Below are 22,218 nucleotides of genomic sequence, written 5' to 3'. Positions count from 1 at the left end.
CTGATTTTGCGTGGAATCTTGCGATCGCATAATCGCGTTTTTCTGGAGGGACTGGATTGCAAACTCATATCTTGAGAACTTGTTTTTTGTCTTGAGTTTGTTGTCCTTCCCCCGTGTCTCCGATTAGCATGGTTGGCTACGTACGGTGTGAAAGAGGTTCAACGCAGAGTGCGTAACATAGTGGACCACATACAGATCGCCATGTAGGGACACTCACCCGAGAGGCTGAGGCCAGCAAGAAGACGGCTAAGCCGGTAGATCGATGGCGTATCTGTGCAGATAAGGGGCCGTCCATAAATGACGTCACGCACCTATTGGGGGGGGGGGGGGGTCAGACATTTGTGACGATGTTTGACGAGGCGGGGGGTTTGAGAAATGTGACGTCACATCAAAATGCGCAACTTTAAATACATATAGACAACACGTTCTACTTAATTAACTAGACTTTTAAATAAATGTTTTCTAGTACAACATCAGAGTACAGCGGCACATTAAATACACACTACAATGACAATAGTTTAAAGCGATTTGAAGTATGTTTTATTTGGGGTGGGGTGCAGAGCTTTGTGACGTCATATTTGAGGGGTGGTCTGACTTTTTGTGACGCCGTGTGACGATGGGGGGCGGGGGGGTCAAAAATCGTCCAAAATCGCGCGACGTCATTTATGGACGGCCCCTAACACTGCATGTTTGCCTCGTTTAAACGAGTATAGTGACCGATAAATGACCCCAAGCCAATATGCAGCCTAACGCCGATTTGAAAATAAACAAAAGGTCTCCGATTGGTAAAAAGAGGCCTCCACGCTGATTGGTCAGAAGGCAGACTTTTAAGGGGATTTGAGGAATAAGGTTTTAACGAGAAATCAGAAAACAGAGAGTATTCTCTTGACTAAAAGCTTTCGTGACTGCAGGAATTCAGATTTTTGCGGTCTTTCGGTAAAGTCACGTAGATAGGTTAAAATTAATACAAATAAAATAAACAAAAAACTGCAACGTTTCGATCACAACACAAGCGATCATCATCAGGAGGAAGAACGCTTGTGTTGTGATCTAAACGTCGTAGAGAGTATTCGTTAAGAGGGGAAGGACAGGGATTGGTTAAAGAAAAAAACAAGGACAAGAAGTCCATAATACAGGTTTTTCTTGGGTTAGATCGCGTAAATTTCTAAACGTGTCGTTAAACCCGCCACCACCCGACACAGCCAATTAGTAAGGTTTGTCACGTAAACAGAACGTGCCAATTCGTTACTAGTAAAGCCACAGCATTTACAATCTGAGGACGATGTTTCGCCAGTAATTACAATAAGCTTCATCAGGCGACAGCCAGATGTGTGTCCATGTCGCTTCTGAAAAATAGCTATACACTCGGCCTTGCCTGGTAAAATTAAAAGTTCAGTTTAGATGTAATTTGCTGTATGGGTTGACAGGTAGATCTGTGTGGGTTGACAGGTAGACCTGTGTGGGTTGACAGGTAGATCTGTGTGGGTTGACAGGTAAACCTGTGTGGGTTGACAGGTAGACCTGTATGGGATGACAGGTAGATCTGTGTGGGTTGACAGGTAGACCTGTATGGGATGACAGGTAGATCTGTGTGGGTTGACAGGTTAGACCTGTATGGGATGACAGGTAGATCTGTGTGGGTTGACAGGTAGATCTGTGTGGGTTGACAGGTAGACCTGTGTGGGTTGACAGGCAGACCTGTATGGGATGACAGGTAGATCTGTGTGGGTTGACAGGTAGACCTGTATGGGTTGACAGGTAGATCTGTGTGGGTTGACAGGTAGACCTGTGTGGGTTGACAGGTAGATCTGTATGGGTTGACAGGAAGACATGTGTGGGTTGACAGGTAGACCTGTATGGGTTGACAGGTAGTTCTGTGTGGGTTGACAGGTAGACCTGTGTGGGTTGACAGGTAGATCTGTGTGGGTTGACAGGTAGACCTGTATGGGATGACAGGTAGATCTGTGTGGGTTGACAGGTAGACCTGTATGGGTTGACAGGTAGATCTTTGTGGGTTGACAGGTAGACCTGTGTGGGTTGACAGGTAGACCTGTGTGGGTTGACAGGTAGACCTGCATGGGTTGACAGGTAGACCTGTGTGGGTTGACAAGTAGGTATTAGAGGTCAATTGATTAGGGGAATGGGTCACAGCACATCTGGACCACCCTGCATGATTATGCTATTGCACATTATTATTAGCGCAAGTCACGCGCGCGCACGTGTGCGAGGCGTGATCACGACACTGTCGTAAAGGCGCGGGGGAGAGAGCCCCCCCCCACCCCCTGTTCGCTTTACGGTAACCGGACACGGAAGAAGAAGGAGGGAGTGACACGAGACGAGGAGAAGGAGGAGAGAGGGGACCCTGCAAGTGCCTCGGGTGAGCTTCAGTTTCGCCTTCGCTTTTGAGTCGCGTTAAGTCAGGGGCGGACAAACCACGATCGCTGGCAGCAGACGTTGCCGGCAACGACAACGAGGAGGAGAGCGAACCCCTGTAGGCTGCGGCAGCGTGTGGGGGCCCAGGTTCACTGGGGGAGTTGTGGAAGGCCCCAGGCTGTGTTGTGATGCGGCGTTCGATGCTCGCTCTTGTCTCTCGCACTCTGCAACTCGCGGATGATGTCGATTGTTCGCGGCAGTCGTGCCTGACTGCTGGCTTTAGAAACAAACTACGCTCGTTGCCGTTGTATCGTCACCATTGTTAGCTCTGAAGCATGATACCGACACAAGGTGACGGGCGGATTTCCCCACACATTTCGTTGTCCGCCTGGTGATGCCGGTTGTATTTGCTGGCGGAAGATCCGTACTCTTGATCGTAAATGTTGTGGGTTTGGTCTCCTGACACACCGGTGTTGCTGTACTAGTGACGAATTGGCTCGTTCTGTTTACATGACAACACCTTACTAATTGGCTGTGTCGGGTGGTGGCGGGTTTAACGACGCATTAATATGTTTACGCGATCTAACCCAAAACAAACTGTATTATGGATTATATTGGTCGCGAAAGCCTCCTACGTGTTCAACTAGCACAGGCTCTATTACTGCCGTTGTCACCATTTTGATTGAAACGTTAATTATACTGGCCTAGGAAGGGCTGTTGTTTATGTAGCTTTTCCTGTTTCAATGACATCAACATCGAATGCGTTTTCGATGAACTAGAGACCCTGACATGCAATATGGAATATTTCCATCCAAATCGACAAGCAGATCCTGTCATATGAATGTGGAAGTGTAAATTGAGTTTGAAGGGAGATTCCACGTATGTTTCAATGCCAGTCCACACTGACCAAGCCAGCACACCACTCATCTACACTGTCAGCCCACACTCACCCAGCCAGCCACAGCTCTCATCTACACTGCCAGCCCACACTCACCCAGCCAGCCACACGACCCATCTACACTGCCAGCCCACACTCACCCAGCCAGCCACACCACTCATCTACACTACCAGCCCACACTCACCCAGGCAGCCACACCACCCATCTACACTGCCAGCCCACACTCACCCAGCCAGCCACACCACCCATCTACACTGTCAGCCCACACTCACCCATCCATCCACACCACCCATCTACACTGCCAGCCCTCACTCACCCAGCCAGCCACACCACCCATCTACACTGTCAGCCCACACTCACCCATCCATCCACACCACCCATCTACACTGCCAGCCCTCACTCACCCAGCCAGCCACACCACCCATCTACACTGTCAGCCCACACTCACCCATCCATCCACACCACCCATCTACACTGTCAGCCCACATTCACCCATCCATCCACACCACCCATCCACACCACCCATCTACACTGTCAGCCCACACTCACCCATCCATCCACACCACCCATCTACACTACCAGCCCACACTCACCCATCCATCCACACCACCCATCTACACTGCCAGCCCACACTTACCCAGTCATCCACACCACCCATCTACACTGTCAGCCCACACTCACCCATCCATCCACACCACCCATCTACACTGCCAGCCCTCACTCACCCAGCCAGCCACACCACCCATCTACACTGTCAGCCCACACTCACCCATCCATCCACACCACCCATCTACACTGTCAGCCCACACTCACCCAGCCAGCCACCACCACCCATCTACACTGTCAGCCCACACTCACCCATCCAGCCACAGCTCCCATCTACCTTGCCAGCCCACACTCACCCAGTCAACCACACCACCCATCTACACTGTCAGCCCACACTCACCCATCCAGCCACAGCTCCCATCTACCCTGCCAGCCCACACTCACCCAGCCAGCCACACCACCCATCTACACTGTCAGCCCACACTCACCCATCCATCCACACCACCCATCTACACTTCCAGCCCACACTCACCCAGCCAGCCACCACCACCCATCTACACTGTCAGCCCACACTCACCCACCCAGCCACACCACTCATCTACACTGTCAGCCCACACTCACCCAGCCAGCCACACCACCCATCAACACTGCCAGCCCACACTCACCCTTTCGGCCACACCACTCATCTACACTGTCAGCCCACTCTCACCCACCCAGCCAGCCACACCACCCATCTACACTGCCAGCCCACACTCACCCAGCCAGCCACACCACCCATCTACACTGCCAGCCCACACTCACCCAGCCAGCCACACCTCCCATCTACACTTCCAGCCCACACTCACCCACCCAGCCACACCACCCATCTACACTGCCAGCCCACACTTACCCATCCAGCCACACCACCCATCTACACTTCCAGCCCACACTCACCCACCCAGCCACACCACCCATCTATACTGTCAGCCCACACTCACCCAGCTAGCCACAGCTCCCATCTACACTGTCAGCCCACACTCACCCATTCGGCCACACCACTCATCTACACTGTCAGCCCACACTCACCCAGCCAGCCACACTACCCATCTACACTGCCAGCCCACACTCACCCAGCCAGCCACACCACCCATCTACACTGCCAGCCCACACTCACCCAGCCACACCTGCCATCTACACTGCCAGCCCACACCCACCCAGCCACACCACTCATCTACACTGTCAGCCCTCACTCACCCATCCAGCCACACCACCCATCTACACTCCCAGCCCTCTCACCCACCCAGCCACACCACTCATCTACACTGCCAGCCCACACTCACCCACTCTGCCACACCACCCATCTACACTGCAAGTCCACACTGATTCGGCCTGCACTCCTATCAGGTGAGGTTCTCCTTGCATCAAAAATAGATGATCAGCTTCTCCTTTTCACGTGGGCACATGTCTTTCTACTGTGTCAGTTGCAGCCATGCCGGTCCCAGGCAGTGAGTGGGAACTGCCGCCCGAGTTATGCTGCCGCCCCATGACATTTGTGGCGCTCACGGGGCTGGACGTGGTCTACAACGCCATCCACCGCGCCATCTGGGACGCCTTCAGTGCGAACCGGCGTGGCGAACGTGTACCAATCTCCTTCAAGGTGCTAGCCGGAGATCATGAGTACCCCAAGTGCCGCAGCAAGGTTGGTGGTGGTGGCTTATCGGCCATCGAGCGCTGGTCAAAAAAGATCTCGCGCAAAATATTTCTCTTGAATTTTGTATATACATCCAGACTGTGCGCGTCTTGGGATTTCCGACATGAGTTTGAAGCTTTTATTTTAATTTGAGACATGCTTTAACATCGCAGTGAGGTGCTCCATTATATCACTACTTTTGAGTAATAAAATATCTGGCGTGATATCACAAAGACGGCACGAGTTATATATTCACTTGCTTGATGGTACATTTAAAGTGTTTTTTTACTCAATAATGAATCTTCAAACTTGTGTCTGACAGCCCAGAACACAGCGACTATGTGTTTTAATTTATATATGTGCAATGTCAGAGCTTTTTCTTGTTTGTATTGCATCATCCTAGGCAGTTCTGTGCTTCTCACAACAGCATTTCTATTGACAAAGTAGTATGTGTGGTAGTCCCCTCGCCAATAACACTCGACCACAATATTCTCAATAAAAGTATGTATCCTATTTAAATTTGTTTTTGCGTAATTCTTAAATCTTTCATTTCTACGTAAATATTTTTTTATAAAAAAAACATAGATAGGGCCTTGAATAAAATACATTTTAAAAATGTTTACTAACAAAAACCTTTTTGCATAACATGTCCGGTCGAAGTAGAACTTCCTCTGCTTCCATCCACCTAATGCTGCTCTTGACACAGGGGGAAGGAAGTCATCGTGGCATTTTGTACAGTGTATGTTGGTGCATAGCTGTTTTGATTCGTAATAGATGTGTGAAGTAACAAATGGATTTGTTCTTTTTTATTTACGGCTATATATCGTTTTTTTTTCTGCGAATTATGAAAAAACGCTGCTAAAAAGTTACATTGAAAAAATCTGGTACAATGATATTTTTTTTTACGAATGAAAAATATATATTTACGAATGCACACCTAATGTATTGTAATAACCAAGTTGTTGTCTCTGGTTGTTGGCAGCGCACTTCCTATGAATGGTACATCCCAAAGGGCATTCTCAAAAGTGGCTGGATGCACAAACATTTGAACCTTGTGCCAGCTGTAACTGTCATCTTCTTTGAGCTCGATTGGGATGATGCTCAGTGGAAGGAAAAGCAGTCGGAGTGTGCCACCCGTGTGGAAATTGTCAGGTATGTTATTTTCTGTTAGAACAACTTTTGGGGGTTGAGTGGTGGCACAGTGGTTAGTGCACAGCGCTATGAATACGGCAGCCTAATTTGATTCCCAGCCATGGCTAATACCAGTGGTGAGTGATATCTGAACCGGTACTGGGAGCCTTCTTTACCAACTGGCATTGACCAGCCTGGTGAAGTATGGTCAAACAATCCCTTTCACTGAAATGCATTTGGAGGATTTAACTCACATTTAATCCAAAACGGTTTGAAATGTGTGTATTTTAAATATATGATACCTAGGCAGTTTGTGTCATATATATCTCCCTTTTGGACATTTTCTACAAACCTTTTTTGTTTCGAGATGAAAATATTTGAGTCATTGAAAATATGGTGTTGGAGATAAAATATATGGCCAATGAGGGACTTGGCTGAGATCAACAAGCTCACTACTTATAGGTATTCATCACTGCATGTGCTTCATGAGCACTCCTAAGGAAAACACCACTTTTGGCATTTATGATATTTTTTAATGTACATAATGGATTTATAAGTGGCTGAGTGTCTGGCTATGAGATATAACAAAAACAGTGTTGCTATAGGCCAAAATAAATAAAACATGCAAAAAGAGCAAGCCAATTTTATATATATTCATTCATATTAGGCTGTGATATTTAGGATGACTGGTAAAAAATAATATTGTGCGTGTGCAACATTTCCAAAGCAGTATCTTAATTTTATTTTATATAATATTAATTGTATATGTAATTATTAGAACAGGTAACAGATTAAAGAAATTGAAATAAAAACGTCTTTCTTCAGCACTTATAATGTGCATTGTGCCATTTTGGTTTATTGCGTGCTTTCTCACAACTGAATCATTTATTGCACAGTTTTAAAATCATATCTTTTTAAACACTACCAGACTTTTTAAGTGTAGAAAATTACATTACTGGCAATGTCATCCTGATGATGTGTTAAATGTATGATGTACATGGTCCATAAAGCACTTGCTACATCGTGATGAATAGGAAATAATTTGTGAACATGTCTTTCTTCAATTTATATCCATCCAGGCCTTGGAGAATTATTGGAAAAATTGCTACTGTACACCCAGTAACAGCCATTGCAATCTAACTGTGACTGCTGCTGTGTGGGTGTAATTTATTTGGCTTAATGTTTCAAATTCATCTGTGGATTTTTAGCTTTGTAATATAGTGAGGTTACACGGGGGGTCAAAGTTATTAACGTTAAGTGAAATGTGACGGCGCTGTGTTTAACACAGAACAAGTCTGCATGGAAGGAACACCAAGGTCGCGGTGGTTTTGATACAAAAGAAGGCACCTCTTCCTCCAGGTACTGAAGTGTTGTTATTCACTTGGAGATTTTGTGTTCAATAAATCCCTGGACATTCAATTTAATGTTGCTATATGTGTTCCACGAATCAAATGTAGATATTTCAACATGTAATTTATATCATGATTTGCCTTTACTTGCGTAAGTTAATTTAGTAACTCTCCAAATGTGTTATTTCTTGTATATCAAAAAAATTCTAAGTTAAATCACCGAAGCATTATTCCCATTTTGTTTTAAATTATTATTAATCTTTGTTGATATGGCTTGATATAACCCAGGTCACACTTGCAAAAGATGCAAACGTTTATTATCGATGGGTTTATTTAATCTCCTGATGAAATGAAGGATACTATTATAAGATACATGTTTACAAAGCCAACTGTTTTGCGTTTATTAAATGCACATTTTGTACAGTTATAGAAATGATCCTGTTGTTGTCGTGTTGTGGTGGACTGGACTTGCAATCCAGAGGTCACTGGTAGCAGTTTAAACTTTTTTAAACTACCAACTCTCCACCCAGCAATTAAATGGCTATACCACAGTTGGCTGATCAGCAAGTCCCACGTGGTGATTTAAAGTGTGGGAACTTCCACCTCTTCCAATAACCTCTGGCCAGTGTGGAAGAAGAGGCAAAATATCTTCTAGAGGGGCTCTATTGAGTGTCCTCTAATGGAGACCCTTCTGCCAGCAGTGGCATGAGCAAGCCAATACAGGGCTGCACCTATACCTTTGTATCACTAACATTGTTTTCATACAGGGATTCTGTTATTCACTAGGTACAAGTAAGAACAAAAATAAGACAAACCATGTTGATAGAATGTTGAGTCAATGGTGGTATGTTTGTTTCATTGTAAACTTTAGGGCATACTCAATGTGGAGTGTAATAAAGAATGTGAGATTTATTTCTGTGTAAATCGATAACCCCTGATGTGATATAAAATGATAACAGCAGTGCTTTGCACTTCTATAATTCATAAAGGAAAGAGTGCATGATTGTAAATCACCGTAATGTTTATTAATATCTATGCTAACTCCCACATGCAGGAGGCAGCAGGGAACCACTTGATAAAGTTATTTCCCATTCCATCGGCTGATTTTGCCTTCAAATATATTTTTTACAGTTAATGGCTTGGATGCAAAGTGTTTTGTCGGTGTCTTAATTACATTTATTGTTATTTTATGGTTCTTTATAATCCGTAGGTGTGGAGTTTATCATACTGTCTCATTAGAATTCTACGTAGTCACTTCACCCATTACTCATTGGTTTTCATACTCACTTCCTTTGCTCCCATGCCAGCAAAGTTTACATAATATCTTGACAATTCCCCTGTATTCGAATGTAAATTAGATAATTTGGGCTCAATGTATTCATAGAGCATGGAAACTGCAACATTGATTATTTGTGTACTGTACTCTGTATGTTCATCATTTATTTGATGGAATTATGTTCAGTGGACCACTGCACTTTGCACGTGCGTTTTTCCATTTTCACCAAAATACTGGAACTTTTACTACGGATAATTGAATACAACTTCTTCATTGAGATACTTTTTATTGTATTCTTTTTTAATTGGTGAGCAAATGTTTCATCAATAAATTACAAAACAAAATCATTGCAAGCATTCATTGCTCTCAACTGAACTAAATAAATGTGAACTATAAATAAAATATTTTGCGTTAAAATATTGATTGAGTCAAAAAAACACCACGATCAGAAATTATAAGCCAAATACCTTTTTGTGTATTAAATAAAACAAACTGCTGGCTCACTGTGTAAAATGTTTTCAGCTACCACCTGTCACATGACCAGAAGTTTTTAAAGTTTGCACTCTTGGAAATATGGGGGGGGGGGGGGAAGTGCAAGTCTATTGAACTATTTAGGCTTTTATAGTCGTGTTGTATCACTCTCCAATGTATTTTGTCTGACGTTTGTCTGTTGTGCTCCACTTTCTGGAAGCTTGAAGAAATTTTCACTTAAATTTTGACTTAACTTTCATGACTGCAGGAATTCCTATTCTATGGTTCTTTCGGTAAAGTCACGTAGACAGAAAAAATAATAACAATAAAATAATAAAACTGAAAATAAAGTGATGAAAATTTTTTAAAAATATCACGACGTTTCAATCACAACACAAGCGGTCGTCATCAGGAACAGGGAGGTTAGCCCCGCCCATCTCAAAACCTTTATAAAACAGCTTGCCCTCAGAAGCTTGAATAAACTACCAGGAGCTTGAAGAAGCTCCCAGTATGTATAGCAAAACATTCGGACATCGCGCTGATCAACATGCCGTACAACCATAAAAAAACATTGTGGAGAGATTTATTATATTTTGTTGCAGTACTCAAATGTTTTGTTGTTTTTGTAGTATTTATGATGTTTAAGGGTCACTGGTAATGGTGATGCCTACAAAGAGCCTGTGTTTTCTCAGGGGAAGACCTGGTTGCAGCTGAGAGAGCTGCAGCCCTCTGCAATTCCTGTGAGCTCTCGGCCAAATCGCTGTTTGTGCTGCCACACACAGACCACCTGGTGGGATATATCATACGGTGAGGGAGGTTGGCCAGAGCATCCCAAGCACAGCCAGTGCCAGTGATGTTAAAGCATAGGGTGATATAATATTGCAGAATTTCCTATGCGAAATAATTTCTACTGCTTTAATTATTAGTTTATATTATATAGATATAAAAAGAATACATTAATAAGCCACTAAATAGTAATTCACTGCTTGATCAAAACTTCTCCATGTTGATCGTGATGGTTGTCTGACCATACTTAACCTCGGTGGTTAGCATGGGTTTGTGAATTGGCTGGGAGGTCCAGAATCGGTTCAGATGTCATTATCACTGTTGTTAACTGCAGCTGGGAATTGAATTCACATCACCAGATACATATCACTGCGCTAACCACTGCCATCGCTCCACCTTTATATGTTCCAATTTATTTGATAATAAATTTCGATTTAAAGCTTTCGTGACTGCAGGGATTCATCTTCTTGGTTCTTTCGGTAAAGTCACGTAGAAGGGAAATAATAAAATAAAATAAATAAAACATAATAAAATATTTCTCAAGACATTTCGGCCACAACGCAAGCAGCCGTCCTCAGGTGAAGAACAGGTCTGTCGGAAAGACAGCGTCTGAATTGTCAATTATGGCAGTAGACAATTCGGTGTGTAGCTGTTTTCCTTGTACAAGTTAACATTATGATGCGCACACTCACCAGTAACATAATATCTGGTGTGTACCGTATCGGTCTGTAATACGAGAGACTTGCATCTCATGAGGGAATATTGCGAAGCTCCAATATTTCTTTATTGTACACAACTCATTGTCTTGTACTGTAAATTATCCATTACAAGTGGAGTCATTAAGCATTGGCCATTCACTTTTGGTACTTGGAAACTTTATGCCAGGCTGCATATGAAATTAATTTATCACTATTGTGACATGCTGTAACCAAGCTGGACATTTTTAAACCACATAATGTGTAGCTTGAATTAGTTGTAGGGTTATTAAAGTTTTATATCGATCATCGTTGCGGTAATGTGCGGAATCTTTCCTTTATGTGCTATGCGGGTGTTAATATACTGAGTGTTCTGTGCTTGTTTGTTGTTGAGAAAAGTCTGAGCCATTGCAACACTAAATGTTGCTTTTGTATTTCTTCCCATAGTTTGGAGAATGCTTTCTATGAGCTGTCTCTGAGTTATTACCACATGGAAGCGCGTCGAGTGAAGTCCCACAAGGAGTTTTTGAACAAGACAAACCACCAGGTGAGCCTTTACTGCTTGACTTGTGTGGATTATCTGGTGCATCTTCAGTTTTACTATTACATAGTAAAACAGCCAACAAGTAACTCCAGCTTCACAGTGGTTGAAATGAATATAAGGTGAACTGTTGATTCATTCGAAATAATAGTTGGAAAATATAACTTTTTTTTACCCAATTAATTGAAATAGTCAATCAGCAGATCATATGGAGTGGGGTAAAGTGTGGATACTTACACAGCTAACATGGAAGAGTCAGCCATATAACCTCTATAGGAGCTCTGTAGAATGCCCTCTCGTTGAGATACCTTTCTGCATGCAGCGGCATGAGAAAGCAAATCCAGGAATATGCACCATTACCCTACTGTGAGAATTAAGCTTCCTACCCATCACCCTATCCCTGTACCTACATGTGTGTGAGAATGAGTCTGGAACATTTTGGCTTGCACAGTATTCCTAACACTGTTCGAGAGAGGTACCATGGCATAGTAAGTCCTATGTACTTTTTGGAACATTGAGCCAAAGGACATGCTTACCCTGATATGAGTGGTTTCAAATTATATTTTCAAGTGCGTACTGAACAGGACTCTAAATGAGCTATATGCATAGCAATTTATGTAATCTTCATGTTTTTTTTATATAAACAAACCAGCTTCCAGTGATGGGTTGTCATGTGAAACTTGTGTATGTATATATTTTTGGGTTTCAATAAGGAATTCGGGTTTAGAAGTGAACATGGATTTTGTTATTCTTGGTTCTTTCGCTGTCCATGGTGCTGACGTTGAGAAAAAAACGCCACTTTTTTCAAATTTTCTTGCCTTGGATTTCACACCTGATGATGATTGCGTGTGTTGCAGTCGAAACGTCGTGAGAATTTTATTGTTTTATATTTTTAATATTTTTATTATTTCCCCTCTACGTGACTTTACCGAAAGAACCAAGAATATGAATCCCTGCAGTCACGAAAGCTTTAAATCAAAATGGATTTTGTTGTTGAAATTGCTTGATGGCAAATATGCACGTTGCAAAAAAGTCAATGATTTCCCACTCGAACGTGTGTGAAGCAGTGCTTACAATTTTTACAGCCCAGAGCCACCGTTGGACATTTTTCATTCCTTTGGCAGGGGCGAGCAATTGGACAATTCTTCCCCAAAAGTGGTACTCTTTTTTTTTATTAACCCAAGAAGGATAAATTGCTGACTGAACCCTCAATCTGAATGAGACTTTTGCAGCATTCCAATTGCAAACGGTGCACAATAACCACTGTGCAAGGCTCACTGCATTTATGATACTGGCATGCCACAACTGGAAAATGTCCAGGAATTTAAATGTGAACATGAACGCTTACTAATTTCAACGAAAATAGTTTAAGCAGGAGTACAAAAATTTTGTGCGTGAAAAAAGTTGTTCTTAAATGAGGAATCTGCAAATAAAAAATTGGGTTGTTTGCCTTCTCCATTTTTATATGTACATTATTAGAAACATTTAAGTTCAGAAATTCTCATTTCAGTGATTGAAAGCAGATTGCAGCTTCATGCATTGGCTTGTACTTAAGCTTTGTAAGGAATGAGATGTGGATAATTTAGTATTTTTTTTTTTACCCCTGTAGAGTTGTGAGGTACAATATGTTCCCAACAAAGGTAGCTTAAGCTCCTTGATAATGAGCTAATAAGATTTGCCTAGCAGGAGTACCCGACACTAACTTTTATATTATGCACATTTATGTATCGCAAAAAATATACATCTCAAATGGAGTTCAAAGTCGAAATGTGTTTTTTGTTTAAATTACGTTTTCCTATAATTGTTACCGGTTTTATTTGCAGCTTCTCTTTGTGAGACATCAGTTTAAGATCGGCTTCTTCAACGAACTGAAGCAGGACACGCAAACGGCTCTCAAGTACGTGATTTAAATGCAAATGTGTTTTAAATGGTAGCATGAACAAAGTTTTTGTTATTATATCAAAACAACTGAATTTAAATGAGTTGAATTTAATTTGGAAAAACAGTCATACACATGCAACATCTGAATTGAAATTATGAACAAGTAACTTGAGCCAGTATTCTTAACTCACATTTTGCCCGTCCAAGGACGGGTGTATTTCAGTAAATCTGAAACTTGCAAGCGAAAAGCAAATGGCGACGTGATATTCATTGCATCAATTCGTGTGCAATTTGTAAGGTCGCGGTGACACAGACTTATTTCATTTAAAGGTTATAATCATTTGTTCATCATGACGTCCTTTTTACTTGTATGTCTCAATAGCGTTATGGAGATCACGTGACGTGAGGGTTCTGCCTTTGTTGTGAGGGTTGTAAGTTGATACCGAGGAGAGGGGAGTGACGTCACCCGCTAATTATTATTAATGGGGGGGGGGGGTGTCCATTTCAAAGATGTAACCTCTTCATGATTATTATTGAGGGGGGCTGTTCGATGTCGAGTGATGTCATCCGATCATTATTATTAATGAGGGGGGGATCCATGTGGAGGATGTCACCTGTTCATGATTATTAATGAGGGGGGCTGGCCGATGTCGAGTGACGTCACGTGCGGGACACACAGACATTCTTGGATTATTTTCATAGTAAATGCCATGAAAACATACTTCCCTATTGGTTATAACGTTGGATAAGTGAATGATGGATAATAATGTTTAATAAAATAATTTAAAATAAATTATTAGTTGTGGTGGCCTCACCATTTCTTTTACTAATATCAGTTATCTACATTTTGAAGCCAGTTTGATTTATTGACGTTCACTTTATATTTAAAGGCAAGAAAACATGAGTGATTGACTAATTTTCTGTATCTTTTTTCATGCCAATAAAATACAAGAATTTTAGAGCGTAACAAGAGAGGTTATAAAGTTAGGCTGGGGATGAAATATGTGCAAAAAATATTAATGGAAAGTTTTCTTATCGGAACAAAACATCTTTTTGGAGGGATACAATTGGAAGAAACGGCAGAGCATGTATACCTAGGGCATGGCAGGTTTAAATACACATTCTGAAATAGAGTAAATGGAGCGCTTTTGGAAAAATATAATTTGATATGAATCACAACATATCGATGTGTCTGTGTAACAACGTTTTTCAATAATTTTGTGTTGCCTGCTGTGATATGTAAGAAACATGGACACTGGCAAATAAACTGTAACATTACTTGATATGTATGCAAGGAATCATTAAGAGATGCATGCTTGAAATTACAATCAAGAGATGGAGAAACACATGGATTATGGTAAAATTGCAGATCAGAGACATCACATTGACTCTTGAGAAACGTAAGTGGAGTTTGGCAGGACACATTGCGAAAATGAATGGTGGCTGCCAGTCAAGAATGGTATTGGATGACGACCACAGAACTGGAGTGATGAGATCAGTTCGTGGACAATAGTGTTATGGATCGTGTTATTGCATGGCAATGAGGACTGGTGAGAGCATGGCAAGGCCTTCATCCAGCAGTAGACAGACCATGGCTGTTTATGATGAATTGCAATGCCAAAAAAATCCTAACCTTAACTTCATCTCTCGCAATCTCATGAGACACTGCTATGGAGGCTGCCATATACAGACTTTGTAATGTGCCAAGAAAAAATACGGTTACCAAAATATTGTTTATTTTATGTTGTGTCCATACCCCTGGGATTAGATATGTGGAGCTCGTAAAAAAATACCATCTCTCTTTATGCGTGTCTCTGCTGATCTCATATTCTTAGGTTTTTTCGGTAAAGTCACGTAGGTAAAAAATAAATTAAAAAAATAAAAATCACGACGTTTTGGAGGCAACACAAGCTTTCGTCTTTAGCTGGAACCGTCACAGCACGATAGCTGTATCAACTACTTGTATCAACTACTTGATACAGCTATCGTGCTGTGACGGTTCCACCATTCACAGTCATAGCACGATTGATACAGCTATCGTGCTGTGACGGTTCCACCTGAAGACGGAAGCTTGTGTTGCCTCCGAAACGTCGTGATTTTTATTTTATTTTTATTTTACTTTTATTAATTTAAATTTTTTACCTACGTGACTTTACCGAAAAAACCTAAGAATATGAATCCTTGCAGTCACGAAAGCTTGAAATCTAGAATCTGCTGATCTAATTTATTGTTAACAAAAAGAGTGTTACTCCCAAGTCCGTTCTGTTTCAGTATAAATAAAAAAGACAAATTGTATTGTGTTCTTGACAGACATTACCGAGCAGCCTATGGCCATGTGCACGAACTGAGAGCGCACGATACGAATATGCTGGAAATAAAAACATTTGTCGGATTCATTAACTATAAGGTACTCTTATTTTTCCAAACACCACATAAATGATCCATACATTCTGATTCCATGTGTGAACCATGTTCTTGGAACATTTTACATTACCTGAAACCTATACTGTCTCTACACACACACGCCAATGCATCTTAGACACCAATGACATGAATCAATTATACTTTGTCACACCGTCTCCTAAGCGGTGTCTTTTAAAGTTCATGCAATGTTGATCTGTTCTACGTAGTATTTTGTATACGTCTGTACCCCTAGCCTGTCACAATATACTGGTTGTTAAAATGAAATCTCACTGAATGGCATCTCAGATGCAACCTCCTTTTTTCATCTCGTGTTCGTTTGAAAAAATAGATACTGCCTGATTTATATGCCGCATTTTCAATCCTGTTTATATGCATTGTTCAAACAGCTTCTGTGTGCAGCATTTTTCAAGCATTCTGTGCTCTGATTCTTTGCGCTGTGGGACAGGTTCTGTGTTATCCCTGCATACAGTGGTACGGGGCATTTCTAATGGGGCATCTGTGATCTCCTGACATGCGTTACAAGGGTGCATGTATATTCTTGGTTCTTTCGGTAAAGTCACGTAGAAGGGAAATAATTAAATAATACAAATATAAAACAATAAAATTATCATGACGTTTCGGCTGCAACACAATCAATCATCATCAGGTGTTGCAGTCGAAACGTCGTGAGAATTTTATTGTTTTATATTTTTATTATTGTATTATTTCCCTTCTACGTGACTTTACCGAAAGAACCAAGAATATAAATCCCTGCAATCACGAAAGCTTTAAATAAAAATTTAAGGGTGCATGTGTATAGCTTTTGACTATCTGTATAATTGAAAAAAACTTACATCCTTGAATTCATTTCTAAATATAGGACCATTATAATAATTCCTACAGGCACTGGACTTCAGAGCTGTGGTTTGGTAATAATTATACAAAGTAAAACAGAATCAACTTTCTTTTGTTTGAACTTTCATTGATTTAATCCGTCTTTGAACTCAGCACTACCGCTCACAAAGGATTGTCATTGACATGACATTCATTGCTTTAATTGAGGTTGTTGACTGTTAAATTTTGCACTGTCAATTCAAGAGTGAAAACTGTTGAAATGTACAAATTGGATTGTGCACATTTCATCCCACCGGATTTTATCACACCTCCTAATGCTGCCTTGCACCACAACCCTTTCCTTGCAGATCTGCCGTCTCTCCTTCCAACACAACACACCCCTGGATGCCATCGCACAGTTTCGCAAACATGTGGATCTGTGCAAGAAAAAAGTCGGTGCTTCCGAGTTGGCCTTCGAGCACTCTGCTTGGATGTCAAAGCAGTACGTACGCAGTTGCATTCTCAATATGTGTGCATCCAGTTGTCTATTGACACTTCTACAGTTATCCAAAGCTCAGAGATCATTGCTCATTGGTTTACTCCTACATGGACTTTGGTGTCAGTTTCAGGTAGTAATTATCAACACCTAATAATCAGGTACTGAAATATATATTGCAATCATTCATTTCTGGTTCAATTTGTGCTCATAAGTTGGTGATTTTGCAAAGGGCCATTAGCTGAAAACGTTGCCTTTTCAGACAGTTATTGGTGAATATGAGTATTATTATTTTTCATTCGTCTAGAGTCATTGAATAATTCTAACCATTTTTAAAGCTTGCCCATTAATTTATGCATTTACTCATTCAATGCCGACACATTTTTCAGACTACATATTTCACCAGTGTTAGATCACGGAATGCCAAAAGGCAAACCGTAAAAAGACTTTGCAAATACAAAAGCATTAATAGCTCTGAATGAGAAGTTATATCTATGGGACCTATTGGTGTTGGCCAATCAATTTGAAAGACAATGCATATATTATCCAAGCACGTTTGCATGTTTTGCCGTAAGTATGTGTGGTAATGCAGGCTTTATGCCTTGAAATAGGTGTCTATTTATTGTTTGAACATTTTAACGTCTGGGTTATTGCCGGAAAGGGTAATGACTTTTTTTCTTATATATTTCAATTGTTTGGAACTTATCTAGCAATGGAAAACAGAAAACAGTGCAGAATGTGTCAGGATTTTTTTAGTATTCTTACAGCTGATTCTGGTAATGCTCCTGTGCTACAGTAGCCATTTGACAAATTTGAAAACAACCTCATGTACATGAAGAACATTAACCGGAATGAAAATTTGACTCCTCTCTGTTGCGTGCTTCAGGTTTGAACAATAAATATACGAATAGCATTAGTGTTGGATCTATTTGTCGAGAAGTGGCCCAATGGCTCAAGAGTAAGACCAGAGCTGACACCGTTGAGAACCAATTGGTCTCAGCACAGTTACCAATGAGTGCACAAAAAAAACAATGCATTAATATATTTTTTTACCTTATTTTGCAAAAACCATGGTGTTTTGGAAGGCATGCCGCTATTCAGATGATGATGGCGTTAGGGATCACAGTAATTCCGCAATATCTTCCTCCGTGCAATATTCTTCAACATGCATGGTTCCAAATGGATACTTCGCCTCTTGACATAACATGAGTGGCACAATGTATTTGGGAAAAAGACACGATACATGAGAAAGTATCTATATTTTGTCTCACTTTATAAGCTGTACCTGTGACAGATCACGATGTGAACATTAGTTGAGCCACTCTTCTGATATTAAGGTTGAACGCTTTTGAGCTCAATGTTCACGTAAAGTGCCTACTCCAATAAATAGGGTGGTGTGGTTACATTGTTAGGGTATTTCTCTAGAAATTCTAAATCTATTCCTCCTTGACGCGAGTAGATCATTGTGTGCCTTATATAAGTAACAAACTCATTCCACAACATTTCATATATTTTAAATAGTTTCTACGTGAACTCTTTCCATTTGCTCCCAACGCCTCCGAATGTGCAAGCTTTTTATGCAACAATGTTCTCAACGTGAATGTTCCTTTACCATTATTAGAATGTAAGGAATCATAAGTAGCTAGTTAGGTGTGAAAAAAAACACTGTCTCGCCATGCAGGTTTTCAGTGTTCGGAGATCTCTTTGATGAAGCCATCAAGCTGGGCCTCACAGCCATACAGACCCAGCACCCTGGTTTTTACTACCAGCAAGCAGCCTATCATGCCCTGGAGAGAAAGAATCTCGCAGCTGTGCTCTGCAACCATGCGGTACTACCCAACACGAGCTCCCAGGAACATTGCCCATCTGCCAGTGTGCCCAGAGATTGTGTGGGCTGCATGCCTGCATGTTTATCAACATTTTCAAATGTCTCTTTATAAGTGTTTTAACATTTATCGAGCATGCGTTATGCACATTAGCTTTTTCCGTTGTTTGAGCTACCCATTAAGGCAATTAGATTCAGGTGTTTTTTTATGATTGCACGGTTTTTTTAGTTTGTGGCACAGCATGCTTAACAGCTATCTACAGGTGTGCTTTTATTGCTCAAGGATTGTGACTCAAATATGTAAAATCAGTTGATGATTGTTCTTGTAGGATTGTTATGTAACTGGATTAATTTACGGACATGATAATGACAGTGGCTGCTTGAATTTTTTTCTTTCATATTTATAACTCTTAAAAAAATTAGTGTTTTATTCAAGTGAACAAATATATAATTGGTAGTATTTGATTATGTTATTGGTGAAGGAAAACCTGTTCGGAGGGTAATTGTTTACAAACTATATGTAAAAAAGTTACATTTTTACATTTAAGTAAATCTTGGTGTGTGTGTGTATGGTGGACATTCGGCTAGCATAATTGTTGTTTGTTTGTGGTCTCTTTGAAAGGGTCAGCATGTTCAATGTGCTCTAATGTCCATAGTCGTATTCCTTGAACTCACAGTAATAATTTTTTATATAGCAGGCATTAAGCACAGGGTATGTATACAACATACATTCTTACTGCAGTACTGCGTAATCCTTTTTGTAAATTGATGGTATATGATGATAATGGTTGAATTAGTTTGGGGAAAAAGCGAGCATGCCTAGACTTTCGCACATGAGTTAGTCAATGAGCACTTGGTGTAAAATGTTGATGCTTAACGGTGTGTGCCTTTTTTAATTAAAGGCTAATATAATGTTGGTCTCAGATAAGACACATTTTAGTTCTTCATGTTGCATTGTTTTGCTGTCACAGACCACTTTGGCATACCCCAGCCCTGACCCATTGGAGACATCTAGTGGACAACTGGATTACTACGGCCAGCGACCATGGAGACAGGGGCAGCAGAGTAAGGTTTTATACTTGAATAGAGTAGAGATTTACTTTTATGTACAGCTGGGTTATACAATTATTTAAGTAATTGATTACTCGTTTTATTATTCGACTCATCGGATAACTGGAACCTTGGTGGGAGAAAGCTTCACATCTGTTCCCATGTCTGCAGCCAGTTGCGAGGTGGTTAGTGGGGCTTGATGGCATCCGTAATGAGTAGCTGCGTCAGTGCTAAGTGTGGCTTATAGAAGGGGCCTGAGTAATCGTTCACAAAATAGGTAGTTGATTAAATGTTCATCTCTAAATCAACCAAATATACTAATCCCAGCTCTGCTTTTCTGAGTCATTATTTCCCCCTACCTCGTTAGTGTGACTCTTTGCCGAATAACAGAAACACTGAATAATACTTCAAATGTAAGTTTATGATCCTTTGAAGATATCCGAGAAATATTCATTTCATACATATATACATTCTGAAAAGTTACAGGGTTTCCTCAAATAATTACAGAAAACTCATACTGATGCATTATCTTCAAATATATTTAAAGCTTTAATTAATTAATAGTGTTATTGAGCATTAAGAGCATGATCATAAAGCAAACATGTGGTTGTCATTTGTGTCTAGGTGTTACATATGTAAACGATTTAGCGGTGTTACATGTGATTACATACTCCAAAGGTTTGGGACACCTAGACAATTTATGTTTTAAAATCATCCACCCGTCTTATTTAACTTTTCCATAACTTCAAAGTTGTTTTTCTTGTCACTACTGCAGCATGGTTGACTATGCACGATGCGAAAGAAGTTCAACATACAAACATACTATAGGGCTTTATGCATTTGTAGTGGGTTCGATTTAGGCGCACACAAGAACTGGCGGCAACGAGTTATTAACTAACACAACAGGTTACTCTTAACGTTAATAGGATAACGACATAGGGTGGTAACCACCGTTCCTAACTTGGCTAACACGGGGTATACTCTATTACCAGACCAGGACAGCTCGACACGCTGCCTGATCCACTTGCGGAGACGGGAGACCGAGGATCGTAGATGTCGGCTTCATTCCCAGAGTTGACCCAGCAGAACAGCCCCGCTCCCTCCCAGGACTTGGCTTATAACCGCTCCAGCGTGGCCGGCTCCGCCCTTGGACACGCCCCCTTCCAGATCCTTCGGGAGGGACCCTGGGTCCACATCACGTGGCCCTCGCCCCCATCTGCGATTCCCCTTCTCCAGTCACGTGCCCTCTCGGGTTCACCCAGGATATCATGTCCTGACCCGACCTCAGTGACACCTGGACTCTGCCCTCTAGTGAGCCATTCCGTGCCATGTTCACTCTGGTGCCATAGAGCAGCACCACGTGTACAGTACCACTCTTCACTCGGTACTGTCGCCACACAATTAGCGACACCATTTATGTCACTACACATTTAGAGTAAATAATTTGTCACTTGATGTCTTCAAAAATTTAGAAATATTAACAGAGCATCTCACAATTAGTCTGAGATTTTATTGAAAAATTGGCACAGTTTTGAGTGTTAAATTGCTCAATGGATTTCAATTAATTGTATAAGAAAGATGACACATTCATCCTTCACAGGCAAGCTGCATACACATTTTATTGTTTGGCAGAAGTAGCTTAGTATGTGATATTTTATTCTGATTATTTACTTTTATGTGTGTTCCTTTGAACATTGTAGAGCTCACACTTCAATAACAAGCTATTGATTTCATTTTGCAGTTGCTTAAATAAAATGGTAATGTGACAACTACACAATCTCCACGGGACTGTATGGTGCTGATAAAATCAAAACACTCCTCATTCTGCTTGTCTTTGAGAACTATATATATTGACCGTAGAAACAGGTGGACTATTTTATCCACAACAATAAACCTCGATAAATTTACCAACCATGCTGGTTCTGGAGAACTAATTCCCTCTTGTATGAGTTACCTTGATTATAGGATGCTTGCTTTGTTGGGAAGATCAATGT

The 22,218-nt window shown here is 41.2% G+C and overlaps 1 protein-coding gene across 1 annotated transcript in view; it reads left to right on the top strand.

The window, feature by feature from the left end:
* The first annotated feature begins 2,313 nt into the window (after positions 1-2,313).
* Positions 2,314-22,218, top strand: part of TRAPPC11 (trafficking protein particle complex subunit 11) — a 38,826-nt gene continuing 18,921 nt past the window's right edge. The window contains exons 1-11 of the mRNA XM_061565142.1: positions 2,314-2,377; positions 5,278-5,495; positions 6,469-6,638; positions 7,906-7,976; positions 10,406-10,520; positions 11,642-11,741; positions 13,559-13,632; positions 15,927-16,023; positions 17,222-17,355; positions 19,031-19,178; positions 20,146-20,239. Of these exons, the coding sequence (XP_061421126.1) occupies positions 5,286-5,495; positions 6,469-6,638; positions 7,906-7,976; positions 10,406-10,520; positions 11,642-11,741; positions 13,559-13,632; positions 15,927-16,023; positions 17,222-17,355; positions 19,031-19,178; positions 20,146-20,239 (1,213 nt within the window). The 5' untranslated portion in view covers positions 2,314-2,377; positions 5,278-5,285. The remainder of the gene's footprint in view (positions 2,378-5,277; positions 5,496-6,468; positions 6,639-7,905; positions 7,977-10,405; positions 10,521-11,641; positions 11,742-13,558; positions 13,633-15,926; positions 16,024-17,221; positions 17,356-19,030; positions 19,179-20,145; positions 20,240-22,218) is intronic.

Source organism: Lethenteron reissneri, chromosome 34 (assembly GCF_015708825.2).
Source record: "Lethenteron reissneri isolate LAM-NWPU_2019-01 chromosome 34, ASM1570882v1, whole genome shotgun sequence".
Taxonomy (NCBI): domain Eukaryota; kingdom Metazoa; phylum Chordata; class Hyperoartia; order Petromyzontiformes; family Petromyzontidae; genus Lethenteron; species Lethenteron reissneri.
Note: the sequence above shows the minus strand (reverse complement) of the source record. Positions and strands in the feature narration are given on the sequence as shown.